The 16,957-nt window shown below is 34.6% G+C and overlaps 1 protein-coding gene across 1 annotated transcript in view; it reads right to left on the reverse strand.

Annotated features, from left to right (window-relative positions):
* CFTR (CF transmembrane conductance regulator) overlaps positions 1-16,957 on the reverse strand; it is a gene marked incomplete at its 5' end in the record, with an annotated part of 213,804 nt that overhangs the window by 88,433 nt on the left and 108,414 nt on the right. Inside the window, 4 exon segments of the mRNA NM_174018.2 lie at positions 554-682; positions 2,590-3,316; positions 4,828-4,914; positions 8,521-8,615. Coding sequence (NP_776443.1) covers positions 554-682; positions 2,590-3,316; positions 4,828-4,914; positions 8,521-8,615 — 1,038 coding nt within the window.

Genomic DNA, 16,957 nt, shown 5'->3' on the forward strand with positions numbered 1-16,957 from the left:
AGATCCAACCAGTCCATTCTGAAAGAGATCAGCCCTGGGATTTCTTTGGAAGGAATGATGCTAAAGCTGAAACTCCAGTACTTTGGCCACCTCATGCGAAGAGTTGACTAATTGGAAAAGACTCTGATGCTGGGAGGGATTGGGGGCAAGAGGAGAAGGGGACGACAGAGGATGAAATGGCTGGATGGTATCTCTGACTCAATGGACATGAGTCTCAGTGAACTCCAGGAGTTGGTGATGGACGGGGAGGCCTGGCGTGCTGCGATTCACGGGGTTGCAAAGAGTCGGACACGACTGAGCGACTGATCTGATCTGATGGAGAAGGAAATGGCAACCCACTCCAGTAGTCTTGCCTGGGAAACCCATGGACAGAGAAGCCTGGCGGGCTACAGTCCACAGGTCTGCAAAAAGTCAGACACAATTAAAGCAACTTAGCACACATGCACACATACAAGTATACATAAGTATACATGTGTGTACATATATAAGTTCTTCCAAACTATTCCCAATTAACTTTAAATCACATTAATATGTTATAATAGAAAATTCTTACCTCAACCAGAAAAACGACTAAGCACCAAATTAGCACAAACATTAAGCTCTTGTGGACAGTAATATATCGAAGGTATGTGTTCCATGTAGTCACTGCTGGTATGTTCTCCACATCATCAAAAAAGCAATCCTGTAAAAAAAAAAAATCCTGGTTATTACAATGAGGCAATATAATTTCATACAACAATTGTGGTCTTATTTTGAAAGTGAGGAAATAAATATTACTATCTGAAACTAAGTGAATTTCAATGAATATAAACCATTATGAATGACACATGCTATGTCACTTTACAGCCAGTAATACTGGAGCAAGATAGCTTTTTGCAAAAATGAGAAACACTGCAATTCTTTAAACTGTGAACATAGTATCACTGATAATACAACTGTACTGTTTTTGGACAATTTTACCATCTTAATGCTTAACAGTGTCACACATTTTATCAATAAATGGTACTAGTAAATTGAAGCTTCCCAGAATCCCCTTGATTTAACTCTTTCCTTTGTGGGGGGTGGTCCATGGAAAAATATAGTTTGGAATTTTGCCAGCTCTAGTGGTCTTCCAATAGACCTGAAGGCCGCCTGATGCTTCTACATTCCGTAGTAGCTAGGATTCTCTTTCCCAACTATGACTTAAGTTACATAAATCTAACCCTCAGTCTTCATCTGTTATTTGAGAGCTATAGTTCAATAATTTGAAAGAGAGAAATTCCAGATATTTCAAATGGAAAGGCTAGTTTTTTTATTACCAACAAAATTTACAGATGAAGTGCTAGAACCTCAGAGAAAAGAACCCTATGAAATCAGAATATGGCACTCTGGTTAGGTATAAAGATTTCTAAAGTCAAATAAACCTGGTTTTGATATTGGACTCTACCATTGCCCTCCTAGGAGCTGCTTGAATTCAGGCAGCTAAACTTTCCTAAAATTTAGTTTTCTTATCTGTAAATGAGGATAATGACAGGTCCCTTCTATTCTATGTCATGGCACTAGAAGCAATCAACAAATACTATTATCAGTCAAAGTGATCATCTTTACCATTCAATTTATAGAATCCAGTTTGAGAAATTCAATCAGATTGATAATTACAACCATACAGATAAATTATCTTTTAGGAAACCTTTTTCAAAATTATAGAAACACAAAGTAGGTACTTGAGAGATCACCTATTCTGTTCCCTCATTTAACAAAGACGAAAACTTTGGCCCTGAGACATTAAATGACATGTGATTTGCCAAAGTTCACACTACTCTTAATTGATCTAAGCTATTAAACATATCAATTGATTATAACACTATTTCATCCAAGGCACTGAAGAAACTCTTCTAGTAAAACTAAAAAATTAAAACTTCCTCTTTCTACTGCTTCCTATTTTAAGAAAGAAAGCATTTTATTCTTTAGAATTTAATATAAAGTACTTTCTACCTGAAAGTTGGCAGTAGTATATGTTGAATTTCACAAACCTTCTTTAAAAGAAACCTGCCCAGAAATCCTATGTATAAAGCCAATTTAAAAGATGAAAAAGCTCAGGTTTAACTAAGTTCAGGCAAGACTGATGTATAAACCAGAAAATTAGTCCTGCTGAGAGACTAGATGTATATATGCCTTGGAGAGGCTACCTGCATACAGAAACATTTTTTAGGCTCTCAATAACTGAAGCTACTATTTGTTTATGTATTTATTTTCACTCCACCTCTTCCTACAGAGGTTTTAAGGGGGTAATGAAACAGATTTATAATAATTTATAATTTTTCTAATTGATAATAATGATTATTACTGCTTAGAAAAGGAACCAATAATAGCCCTTGCTTTGACTTACATCTTATGGTAAGAGACAAAAGGAAATCACAAGGGGAAATAGTTGATTCCTCTACATTTTGAAGTTGCTTACATAATGTACATACTTTGGACTTTGGGAATCTTAAAAATAAACCTCATCCTAAACTCAAATTTAAGTAACTTTTGCTATTTACTCTGTATTTCATTCCACTCTGTGGCCAAAAGAAAAAACCAAACACCACACTGATAATTTATACACACCCTTAAATCTTCTTCATTAATTTCTTCACTTATTTCCAAGCCAGTATCTTGAGATAACCGTCTTGAATATATATCTATTTCGGCTAAGCTTGCCTGAGGAGCCAGTGACATTTTTCGTGTGGATGTCGCTGTCTTTCGATGAATGCTTTGACCTTGGTTCACTGAGGAGCCGGTCATAAGGTTCAGAACGGACTGCCTCCTCCCTCCCAGAAATGTGGGGCCACTGTTGACTGCATTGCTCCGAGGCAGGATCCCCTCTCCAGGTTCAGAATGGGGAACTAAGGATAGTCTTCTCTCTAAAGGCGCATCAGCAGCTCCTTCGATACCATTCATTTGTAATGAAGTCTTTTGTACAACTGAAAATTTCCTTATAGAGTTGATTGAACTGAGAATGGAGTTCTTCCTTTTTTCACCAAACTCTCCAGTCTGTTTAAAAGAAGGCTTTTTCGTTTCATTCCAGGACACAGAAGTATCTCCTTCTAATGAGAAACGCCGTAAAGTCTCAGTTATGATTGAATTTCTTCGTTCTGCAGTAAACTGGTCGAAAGTGTCACATCCCATGAGCTTCGAGCTGAAGTCGGGCCGCTGATTTTGTAATTCAGAAAATGTCCCATAAAAATAGATGCTACCTTCATGTAAAATTAATATTTTGTCAGCTTTCTTTAAGTGCTCCATTTTAGAAGTGACCAAAATCCTAGTTTTGTTAGCCATCAATTTACAGATACAGCTTTAAGAATATAAAAATATATAAATATTAATTTTATAAACATTTTATTACAATAGTATACGTATTATATTTTAACACTTTATTAATGTACTCCTGTATATTACTTCTATTATAAAATGTTATATTACACTTAAATAATTCTAAAAGTAAATATTCAATAGTAATTAAGTTGGTACTTCTTGATTAATTATGTAATGAAATATTGTGTTATTTAATTATTATAGTATGCTACACCATAAAGTTAAGTGTTAATAGACCTAAAATGAAATTAAATACCAGACATTAAATAAACATTTGACTTTGAACAAACTAGTTACCCTTTGAGCTGTGGTTGATTCATCTAGAAAATGAGAGAATAGGATGACCTTTAAGATTCCTTAGCGGCTATATTTCTACATGCCTTCTAAAATGTCAGAACTTTCTTGTTCTTTAAGTTTTCTGCTCCTTTTCTTTTATATTTTAAGTTGATCACTAATTTAGACCTCAAAGTTTATACTGTAAGCAGGACCTAACACATCATAAAGTAACTATATGCCAGTAAAAAGTTAATTTTAAAAACCTTAAGACTAATTTACTTGTTAAAAACACAACAATAACCTGAGAATTGTATAAGAAATCTGAACTTCCTCCAACAAAATTTCCCTCTAGTGTAGAATTAAATCCTGACTAGAACCATCTAAGGAAGACCAATTTCTTTTAGGCATTAAAACATTATATATTTTATAGAAAGATCCATAATTCTAGACTACACTTTAACATACTAATACAACTAGCAAAGTTTATATAGGTAAGAAGGTATTTATAATTACAGAATTGTAAAAATAGTATCACAGATATTAAATTTAACCAAATTCTAGGAAAGGTGCTTCTAGGAATAATGTGGTAATTTAATACACACATACATCTACATCCTTACTGATTAAACTACTTCATAGTCTACAAAATCATTTTGATACCTTAAAATCAAGTCATATAGCCAACTGTTCCTCTTAGAAACTTCACATACATTGAGCCCTAATGGGAGCTCCAAGAAAACGTACACCCAAGCTCTGTATGACTGAGAAAGAGGCTCTGAAGGAGGTATTGAGGTAGACGAATAATTAGAGCATTCACCTATATTAAAACATCAAAACATTCAACTTCTTTGGTTCCTTAAGACGTTTCCTATCTAAGGAGTAAAATACACTAAAAAGTAAATTTAAAAAATTGAGTAAAATAATCAATTAAAATAATATAAGCTGTGTCACAAGACAGTAATACTATCAAAACTCCATGGACAGTGACAGTTAAAGTACCAGCGATGGGAGACATTGGTTCAGCATAAGGTGGACAGAAAAGTGAAGTGATCTTGACCATGGAGGGAAGATCAGATTTAAGTAGCTAAATTACATAATGCCACACTGAGTCACAGTGGTGGACCTATTTCTCAAAGAATAATATGTAGCCTATGGTGGTATAGTCATTCTTTCTTGTCTCTTAGAATGAGTATTATAAATTATTCAAGAACATACCTTTCAAATATTTCTTTCTCTGTTAAAACATCTAGATATCCAAAAGGAGAGTCTAATAGGTACAAATCAGCATCTTTGTATACTGCTCTAAAAAAGAAAAAGAAAATCAAATTAGATTCCTTCAATATTTACCATTTCATTTGGTGTAGATGATTCTAAATAAATTTAAAAAGATAAGTCACATAGGATTTTTACAATTTTGCACAATACTCCAAAAACTTCTGAGGTCATTTTGCTAAGTGTAAGTGACATACACTTGCAAAAGTTACAAACTAAATCACACCATACATACAATTTTAAATATTGCCTTAAAAAAGAAAAAGGAAGAAAGAAAACCTTTCAACAATAGTACCTATTTTCAGCAAGCACTATGCTACATGCTGGGAATATAATGGTAAAAATTACACAAGCCCTATTCTCAGCAATTTTGCATTTTGGTGGGGAAACAAGGAAAAGAGAATGTTTCAATCCTGTAAAGTGTCAGAGACAGCAACTAAATCTCAGCACTTAAGTGAAATTATTTTTTTATTTTTTTCACTGTTGACTGTTACCAATAAACCGATAGCAGTCCTGTTACAACTGTATGATTGATATTGCTCTTTGCTCATTATAGTCCTAATTTATGGACCATACTCATAAAAGTTCCACAAAAGTGCAGGATGCAAAATTTATGATAACAATGTATACCCATATTATTTTATATTCTAAGTTAAAAAATAAAATTTTATAAGCAAGTAAAATCTTCATTAAGTTCATCTTAGGGCAGTAATAAAATGAAGATATGGTCCCATATGAATGTAAATGAGGTAATTTCTTCAGAACATCTAAATTTCTCAGCTGCGGTTGTGAGTAACCCTATACCTATACCAACCACATAGAACTCAATGTTTACATGTAATTCTGAAAAAAAGAAACTATGTTTAGTCAGCAGGTAACTAATAGAAATAAAATAATTAAAAACAGAAATAGCAAAAAGTCAAAGCAAAATCTAGAAGGACATTTGCAATGTAAATTATCTTTGAAAACAACATTCAGGAATTAGATAAAAGACCCCCAACAAAATGTACCCTCAAGAGCTTTCTTCCCATACTCAATTCTTCTCTCTCTCTCCTTCACATTTATGACCAGGTGCTCAATCACTTCAATCGTGTCCAACTCCCCGCGGACCTTAGCCTGCCAGGCTTCTCTGTCCATGGGATTCTCCAGGCAAGAATACTGGAGTGGGTTGCCATTTCCTTCTCCAGGGAATATTCCCGACCCAGGGATCAAACCCAGGTCTCCTGAGTCTCCTGCATTGCAAGCAGATTCTTTATCTGCTGAGCCACCAGGAAAGCCCCATTTATGACCACAGTTTCTCAAAAGATTAGAAATAATATACGCATCATCCAAAACTGGTCAACACATGACACATTCAGATCAGAAGAGCAATAAACAACGATTTTCTTTAATGCAGCAAACCATATTTTATAATATATAAATATATATATATATAAAAAATATATATATATAAATATATATAATAAACCTGAATCTTCAACTGGTAAATACAGACTTAATTTTATGCTAAGGTTTGAAGCCGTATAGCATGTTATCCTAAATTTGAAATGAAATATTTAAGACAGTCTTACTTTGGCTCACAGATTAATCAACTTTCCTTTACTTAGAAGCCATTATTTTGTTTGTGAATTACTCATATCTATATATGGGCTATATAGATATATTGGGCTTCCCTGGTGGCTCAGTCGGTAAAGAATCTACCTGCCAATGTAGGAGACACTGGTTCAACCCCTGGATGGGAACGATCCCCTGGAGGAGTAAATGGCAACTCACTCCAGCATTCTTGCACGGAGAATCCCATGGACAGAAGAGTCTGGTGGGCTACAGTCCACGGGTTGCAAAAGAGTTGGACATGACTTAGCAACTACACAACATCATTGATTTATTACTTGACTTTGTAATCCCAAAGTTGATTCACGGTTTAGTGTTAAGTCAAGATGACCTGATTCAAACTGTAACTCTACCATTTCCCAGTGTGGCTTTTGGCAAGTTAAGATCTAACCACCTCAATTACCTCATGATCTCTTCCATAAAAAGTGGGGAGAACAATTCTTTTTTGGCAGACTGATATGTGGATTAAGTAAAATTACACATGTACTCACGCACACCCCGCCCAGAATAGTACTAGGCAATTATAGGTGCTCAGTGAGTGAGTTTCCTGTCCCAGCTTTTGGAAACATGAGAAAATAAGGGGGATAAAGGCCAAAATATCAGTAAGTCATTGTGATTTCTTGTTAATAACTTCAGCAACACAGTAAGAAGAATTTTATTCAAATAAACCTGGAGGAACATTTAATATCCCACATCATCAATATTTTTTTAAACTGAATGTTACATTTTAACCACAAATTAACTTATACACACACACACACACACACACACACACACACACACACACACACACTTCTCTTTGACAGCTCAAAATGCTTAGACCAAGAATGTCTCTACTAAGATACCACCATACCCCGCACAATATTAGATATGCTTGTCCCATTTGTTTTTCTTTGAAGATTACAGACCTTAAGCTTAAGTACATCATCTGCCTTGCTATTTCTGTTGTGAGATTAATTAGTTATGTTGAAAATTTTGAAAATTTATGTTTATCTAAGATGGGGAAACAGTGGAAACAGTGGCTGACTTTATTTTTCTGGGCTCCAAAATCACCGCAGATGGTGACTGCAGCCATGAAATTAAAAGACACTTATTCCTTGGAAGGAAAGTTATGACCAACCTAGACAGCATATTAAAAAGCAGAGATATTACTTTGTCAACAAAGGTCCGTCTAGTCAAGGCTATGGTTTTTCCAGTGGTCATGTATGGATGTGAGAGTTGGACTGTGAAGAAAGCTGAGCGCCGAAGAATTGATGCTTATGAACTGTGGTGTTGGAGAAGACTCTTGAGAGTCCCTTGGACTGCAAGGAGATGCAACCAGTCCATTCTAAAGGAGATCAGTCCTGGGTGTTCATTGGAAGGACTGATGTTAAAGCTGAAACTCCAGTACTTTGGCCACCTGATGCGAAGAGCTGACTCATTTGATAAGACCCTGATGCTGGGAAAGACTGAAGGCAGGAGGGGAAGGTGACGACAGAGGATGAGATGGTTGGATGACATCATGGACTCAATGGACATGGGTTTGGGTGGACTCTGGGAGTTGGTGATGGACAGGGAGGCCTGGCGTGCTGCAGTTCATGGGGTCACAAAGAGTCAGACATGACTGAGCGACTGAACTGAACTGAACTGAAACCAAGAAACAAAACCAGAAGCCTAAAGCAGATGTGTACATTTTGGGATAAGGTGAGCAGGCAACTGTCTGAAAGACTAAATAAAAGTATACATATTCTCTTCCCTGTGCTAGGCAGAATATTAGGGTTTTCCATTTGTAGGGAATCATAAAGCAAACAAACATATACACACTAACAAAAGGGTATGCATTTTAAAAAAGCCATGAGCTTTATCAGATATGAATATTATATCATTATCTATAGTTCCGAAAGGTTAGTCTTAACCTGCTAGCTATAAGATCCTGGGCAGTTTTTCAATTACAGAAAGAGGATATAAAGAAACAGAGAACTATCTATAATGTTTTACACTCATTTATACAACAAATGCTTGCTGAACCCATAGGCAGATATTCACCTTGCTAAAGAAATTCTCGCTCGCTGACCTCCACTCAGTGTGATTCCACCTTCTCCGAGAACTACGTTGTCTTTCTCTGCAAACTTGGAGATGTCCTATTATCAAAAATAGAAAGTTAGGAAAAAAAGAAAAACACAGAAAGTTATGAATTGTCAGAATGTCAGATCTGAATTTAAAAGGTACATTTTCCTTCAAATATAATCATGTATCAGACTTCCACTTTAACCACAGCAGAAACTGTGAACACCGCATCTCAGCTATTTCAAATGCATTTCAGTTGGTCAAAACATTGCTGAAATTTCATAAAGTTTTTCTTTAATATTCCAATTGCTATTTATGATCATTAAATAAGAACTGGAAAATATAAAAAGTAAAGCATATGTAAATCTATGATATGTAAAGATGTGCCATCCACTGACCATTACAAAAACCCAGTGCTATTAACATGCTAATATGCACTTCCTTCCAATCTAAACCCACTCTTTTAAAAGGAAATCTCCAAAGATGAATAAACCTCCTAATAAGGAAACAAAAAGAATATCATTTACATCTCCCTGCAGTATCTAAGCATACTCAGTGGGTGACCATAAGTACAAGGCACCTCCTTTCCACACCTCTCTCACCTACTCCGCCCTGAAACAACACAGCTTTCTTTCTCATCCATCCTCCCATCTCATCCTTCTGTCCTCTCCCCATCTACTCTGCCCCTCCTGTCACCTTCCTGCCACATGTGTCCTTTCTTCAGTTCATGAGATTTTCTGTGGCAACAACCATGCTAGACATTCTAAAAGATTAGAATTTATAAGAAATTGTGTTCAAATTGCTATCATTGTAAGCCTAACTCAGAAGATAAGCCATAATTCTGGAGAAAGCTAGGAAACATCCCAAAGAATCAATTAACCATTTTAAGATAAAACAATACATAATTAATTGGCAAATTAATTCTTCTGAATATAGAAGTATTATAAAGTAGGTAGAAAATGCTAGAAGGCTTTCTGGAATAGATGAGGTTTGCCCTGAGACTTGAGAATGAGAAGAGTCAGGTGAATAGTATTCAGGTGCTCAGTGGTAAAGAATCTGCTTGCCAATACAAGAGACACAAGTTCGATCCCAGATTGGGAAAGATCCCCTAAAGAAGAAAATGGTAATCCACTTCAGTATTCTTGCCTGGGAAATCCCATGGACAGAGGAGCCTGGCAGGCTACAGTCCAGGGCTGCAAAAGAGTTGAATACGACTTAGCAACTAACCAACAACAACAATTCTTTAGTTTAAAACAAGGTCTTTGCCTTTTATTTTCTCATCCCCGTATAAAATCTCTTTTCTTTTGTTACTACCTTCCTCTCTCTTAAAAATACTCTTCCATTTAAGTTTTCTTTTTTCTTTCACAACCCAGAAGTAGTTCATCTGTTCTCCTTGATCTGACACTAGCATTATCTATATTTAAACTGCCAAAATGGTTACTTTTATTGTTTCTGTTATATACTACATGAAAGTTAAATAGAACTTCATATACAAAACTATAAATTTATAGCTGGTAAATTAGTAATCATTTATATTATGAACTAGCTTGCAGCTCCTATAGGCTGAAACCATGCCAGCCACTGCCTCCAAGGAACTGCTGTTGTCAATACTCTTGACCTAAGAGGACCAAACATGATTTTTTTTTTTAATGTGGTAAAAAAAAAAAAAAAACAAACACTGACATGTAAGAGAAGATACAGCAGGACCCAGGGGAGCTGGCTACTCAGGCACTGGAGGAGACCACTGAGACCCATATAGCACTGCAGAGAAGAGGACCTTCCATAGTTAAAGACCCAGGAAAACAAGTGCTTGATTTCTTTCTACTGGACCAAATTGTTTTGGTTCAACTTATGAACCAGACCACATACCTATGATTCCATCCAAATAACAAGGATTGCAGCTAAATTCCACACCCCTGTTTTAAATCTCAGTCTTGCTGAAGGAGCACACCCAGGAGCACCTCTATCTTGAAGCCTTACCTGAGCTGTTCTACGCAGCACATCCTCTGCCCTCGATCTAGAGCAACTGGTAAATCAACTCACAGGTGTATTTCTTCTCTACTGTACCATCTTTCCCTTACCCATATTCCATTCCCTTTTAGAAAACTAAATATTTTAGAGGAAAAAAATGGATACTTTTTTGTATATGAATAAATTGAGTGTAGGCTTTTGTAAAGGAGACACATTTTCTAACACTATGAAAAAACCAGAGGTTGCCAAAATTATTGGAGCTTATTTTTTTTTCTCCAAATTTGAATTCAATACAGTTTTAGTTAAATCAGATAAAATTTCTAATTTTTAAAATTTAGAAATATCAGTAGTTATCTTGATGGTATGATTATAACACAGTTATAGATTTGGAGGGTGCAGAATCCTAGCCCAGTGCAACAATTTAACAAAGATTTGTGGAATGAAGGAAGAAAAGAGGAGAGAATGGAGGAAGGGAAGGTAAACAAATATTAAGCTACAAAGAAAGAGGTATATATAAGAAAAAGAAAATGAAGAAAGGTGTACAGCCTAGAGAAAGAAAGAAAATGGGGATAAGAATAATTGTCAGAAGCAGCATATATCAGTAGGAAAAAGCAGGAAGATAGTGGCAGTATAGAGACAAGAAAAATGAAGGGGAAGATAGGAAATGACAGAAGACAAGGAACCAGAGTTGACACTTCAGCCAATATCCCTGGTGAATTCGAATGTGCAAAGAATACAAATGCAATTTATTACAATAATTTTCTTAAGACAATATATAAGAGATTGTTTCAGCCAAATATCTCTCACAGGAGCCGGTAATACTCATCCTTTCAACAAGCTAAGGAAATAGGAGGGAGAAGGAAACTAAAAAATCTCTTCCTTCTTTCCTACATGAACAGGCTGAAATATAACACTAGAGAAAGAAATCAGAAGATCCTCAAGTGAGCTCAAGCTTTTTACACTCAGACTGAATGGAATATCATCAAATTCCTCCAAAAAAGACCAGAAATAGCATTTCCTTTGAGTATCACTCCTCAAATCCTGACTTGGAGCTGGTCCAGGGAAAGGAGAAAATGCATTAAGAAAATGAAGATTCAAGGAAGGAACTGCTTGAATGGTTTCTCAGTACCAAGTTAATCTATTTCAACTATAATACAAGCTACTGTTTCCTTTTTATTTTCAGAACAGTATCAAATTTTAAGCTCCTATGACAATGAACTCTGCCCTGTGCCTGGGATGCTCAGCACTCTCAGTCAGTAAGCTATGCCAGCATCCCTGGGATGCCCAGGCCTGCCTGGAATGATGCCTGGTGAGTCAGTCACCTTCTTTGGCCTGGCTTACACAGAATGGGATTTCTCAGTGTGAAACTTCCACTCATACTTGGGAGAATTTCCAGGTTGGGTGCATTCTTGGAAAATGCCATGAAGAATTGAATCTAAGCATCCTTGCCCCCCAGGTCACTAGTGAGCTGAAATCTGAATGATTTGTGGTACCCATTTAGAAAGCAGTTGGGATGTCATGTAAACCATGCTAGAGGTGACTGTTCAATAAAGAACAAAGCTGGAATACTCAACTGGATGGCATGGGACCCAGGATTTGAACCCTGGTCTATAAGCTATTACGAAATCTCAGTTACTTAAAAGCTTTGTAATTTAATTCTCTTAAGCATAACCTGGGTGCAATTATAGCCCATCTTTTATAAAGGTGCCCAGTATGAGAATTAGAAATATGGTATATACAAAGAAATTCAATAAATATAAATAAAAGAGATGAAATGTGCTGATCTAAATGGAATATTTTTAATTCTAAAATAAAGCTTAAAACAAAATAGAAAATATGAATGGCAACATTGACCACAGAACACAGCGACCTATTTTCCAGCTGTTTCCATTAATAACTAGATAAGTAGCTTTGGGCAAGTCTCTTCTGGGCTTCAGTTCTCCATCTATAAAAGGGGATAATAGTACCTTCCCTTAACAGGTTCAAAAATTTGACGTAATTTAATATAAAGAGCTTGGTCCATAAATCACACTCAAACATTGGTGATGTACAGTTTTAGAATGAGGTATTTACCAATGATTTGTATACATCATTCATTTCCATTTGGCCTTGAATAAAATGTTCACCTGATGTAATACTATGCCCCACTCTCCTACTAAAGGAAAAGCAAAATCTAATTAGTCTGAAAATATAGCCTTTATTCATATTATCATAAAAAATGTACAAGGGATAATGCAGGGGGAAAGAATTGGACTGAGAATTGGAAGTCCTATGCTCAAGTCCTAACTTTGTATGTCTTCACCAAGTGTACTTTGGTTGAGGTTGCTATGTACACATATTTTGAAACTTACAGTTCAAGGTTCTTAAGAGTGACACCATATTCTTAACAGTGACACCAGATTAGATCTAGATACTTTCCAAATGCTACCACTTTGAAGATGGCTGTTTAATTTTATTTAACATTTTGCTGTTGTTGTTCAGTCGCTAAGTTATATCCAATTCCCTCACGACCATATGGACTATATAGTCTGCCAGGCTCTTCTGTCCATGGGATTTCTCAGGCAAGAATACTGGAGCAGCTTGCCATTTCCTTCTCCAGGGGATCTATCCATGCTATATTGTGCTATGATAGTTTTATTCATTGTATTATCTCCTCAATATAGAATAATCAAGGGGGGCTTAGGGAAGGCCAATTCTTTACCTTCTATTTTCCAAGAAATGTTTTCACACTTTTAGGATGATTCTGTAGTATTTGATTTGAAATTTCCACTATCATATGTTTTTAGCAGTACAAATAAACAAGAAGACTATTTTTAAATCCCTACATTTTCCTGCTAATTAAGATACTACTGAATGAACACCTAGTTAGACAAATAAATACTTTAGTAATCAACACTACAGGAACCTTCTTCATGAGTCAACATAAGAATTCTATAAGAAAATAGATGGACACAAGCTGCTTTCAAGGAAGCTCTGTGCTCAAATTCACTTCTCCAAATTTTTTTCCAGTCTGGACTAGACTGGACTGGAAGTATACGATTTTGTATTTCAAATTATATAGTTCTATCAAATGTTCTATGACCTTCCCTGGCATTTAATACCAAAAAAGAAAACACACACACACACACTCTAATAAAACCGTTGTACATAAATCATTGAGATTTTGTGATTTTTATTTCTATAAGATATATTCTTATTAGTAGGATAGCTTGGCCATTGGTATGTCTTCTTTCTTTTTAAGAGAGGCTGTTGCCAGAATCCTTACCAAACCACATTTAAAAGTTAGACTTCCAAAGTTGCAGTTTTCCCAGCAAGATCTGAGAGTTCCCTTTTCCTCAAATCATCACCTACAATAGCTATTATATTTATACAAGGTATGAGATAAGCATCTAGTCTTATTTTCTTTTACTATTACAGTAAACATGATTTATTAAACAAATGATGTTTCCAATTAATTTACATATCATCTATCATCATCTCACATTTCCAAAGATCTGCTTCAGGACTATTTGGTTCCTTCTATTTCTACAATAATATTCTGCTGAGTTTTTGGTGTTTAGGTGTTTTAATGGCTTTAAGTAAGATTTAATACCTGACAAAGCACAATCCTTCTTCATAAATTGTGGTCTCTTTTTGCTCAGTCTCCTATATAACAATATTAACAATAAAAACAATGTAAGTAAGAATGCTAATAAGAGCTAATATATATTGAGTGTTTACTAGGTAACAGGTACTATTTTAAGTCCTTTATGAGTGTTAACTTTTTTAATGCTCATCACAATTCTATCCCTCTTATAAACATGAGAAAATTCAAAGTTAGAAAAGGTAAATGTCATTCCAAAGATAACACAGCCAAAAAACAATAGAGGCAGGATTCAAACTAAGGCAATTTGTCTACAAAGCGTGGACTCTAAACTCCTTTTGGTATTTCCTCCCACATGAAATATACTTTAGTAAAATTCTGAAAACAATCTTATTCAGATGTATTTGCAGTTTCATTAAATATAAACATAAGTTTGAGTGCAATTTGCATCTTAGAATGCTGCTGGTGCTACTCAGTCGCCTCAGTCGTGTCTGACTCTGTGTGACCTACAGACCGGAGCCCACCAGGCTCATCTGTCCTTGGGAGTCTCCAGGCAAGAACAGTGGAGTGGGTTGCCATGCACTCAATCCTCAGGGGATCTTCCCAACCCAGGGCTCGAACTCACAGCTCTTCTGTCTCCTGTACTCTCGGGGCTGGGCAGGGGGTTGGGGGGGTTTCTCACCACTAGCACCACCTGAGAAGACCCTCTTAGGATGCTAACTCTTATTAAAAATCATGATCTTTCCATTAATTCAGTTCTTGTTTTGGATCTTTCAATAAGATTTTCTGATCTTCTATATACATGTTCTGTAAATTTCCTATCAGATTTATCCTTAAGTATTTTATCATTTTCTACTAGTGTGAACTGAAGAGCTTTTTATTTCCATTTCTAGATTGTTATTGCTAACATAGAGAAGAGCTAATTATTTTTATATGTTTATCTACTATTCAGCCATCTTATCATATTCCTTTATCAATCTGGCAGAGTTTTGCTCTCTGCTTTTGCTAGAATCTCTTGGGGGTTTTTTAGGTGAACTTTTTTTTTTCAGAAACATGTAACGTTCTTTTTTTAAGACAAACAATTAAATTTTACCATTTAAAATAATGCTTACTTTGGAATGTTTGGTTAAAAAAGTTACGAAGTTTTTTAAAATGAAGTTTTCTTCTATTCTTACTTTGAATTTTTATTACAAATCACTGCTAAATTTATGTAAGATTCTTTTAGCATCCACTGACCTTGTTACATGGTTTTTGTTCATTGTCAATATACAAATTATTAATATATCATATTTATAAATTGTTTATATTGAAGCACTCATATTTCTATTCATGAATCTTGCTTGATCATCTTTTCATACCATGCTGAATCCTATTTATTAATACTTCATTTAATAGTATTTTATTTAAATATCTATATTCCTAAGTATGATTAACTGCAGTTTTCTTTTTTATATAACTTTTCAGATTTTGATACAAATAATCTTCTCGCTTTAGAAAATGAAGAGTTTTTCATTTTTGTCTATAATTTGGTATAGTTTAAATAATATAGGAAGTTATGCTATTAAAGGTGAAATATAATCCAGCTATGCAATTTTCTACTGATAGTGTCTTTTTAAGTAATACACATTGAACTATCTTTACAGTGATAATCTGTCTATTCAAGTTTTTTTGTTTCTTTTTTCAATTTTGATCATTTGTATTTCCTTAGTAAATCATCCAGTTCCTCTAAGTTTTAAATCTGTTTCAACAGAATTGCACTAACTTTTAATAATAATTTTAATCTTGCTCATATTTTTGCTAAAGCTTCTTTGTTATTCCTAATATTGTAAGTCTTTTCTTGACTACAAACAAGGATAGATTCAACAATTTTATTGATCTTTTCAAAGAACTGGCTTTAGGAATTATATTGTCTTTCATTTCTCTGTTGGTTTTCTCCTTCATTAAATTAAAATTTGATCATTACTTACTCCATTATAACTTTTTATTTAGTTCCTTCTTTAAAATTCTCAAGAAAAATATAAATGTTGTATATTTTTAGCCTTGTTTCTTAATAATAAAGGTATTTAGAGCTAAAAATCTTCTGAGTGCAGTCATGTTCTACAGATTGTTATATGAAGCATTCTAGGTTTCAAATAATTTATAGTCAGTCAGGAGATTTTACCTTTCCAAGTATTTGTCTTCAACTTACCTGGCTTAATTATATCTAAATAGATGTAATTTTTACCAAGCATAACATGTTTTGTCATTCTCATTAGAACCTATGACTTAAGAAGAAGCTAAGCAACTATAAAAAAAAAAAAAAAAGTTTGAGTGGACAAAGAGTAATATTAGAAGGTCTTACATGTATTTCCTAAAATTTTAATGGATTTTTACAGATCTTCAATAGCAAAACTGAAAAAATTGGGGCTTGGGCTAAATTTAGCTTAAGAGGAGAGATCTTCAAACATATTTTAAAAAGATCTAATCTGATATGAAATGTAAAGGTATTGTTTGTTGTTTTAGCAAACTGAAGTTGTTTTAAGTATTAGATAAGACTTTATCCTCTAGCACTACTTTCCTCAATAATATTTTAATGGTATATAAAATATTTTCATTTATTAGTATATCTAACCAGAAGCTATTACAACTGCTATCCAAAATATTCATTATAATGACTGGAGTATAGAAATACACATACATTTGAATATACATACATATATAAACACATATAGATTGCATTTTTACACATCTGTATATATGTGCATATACATGTACATACATGTGCATATAATACATATGTGCCTGTGTATGTATGGCATGCATACAAATATGCAGGTGTTTATTCAGCTTGATCTCTATCATCCACTATTATTGTGCTAAGAA

Source organism: Bos taurus, chromosome 4 (assembly GCF_002263795.3).
Source record: "Bos taurus isolate L1 Dominette 01449 registration number 42190680 breed Hereford chromosome 4, ARS-UCD2.0, whole genome shotgun sequence".
In the NCBI taxonomy this organism is placed as follows: Eukaryota; Metazoa; Chordata; class Mammalia; order Artiodactyla; family Bovidae; genus Bos; species Bos taurus.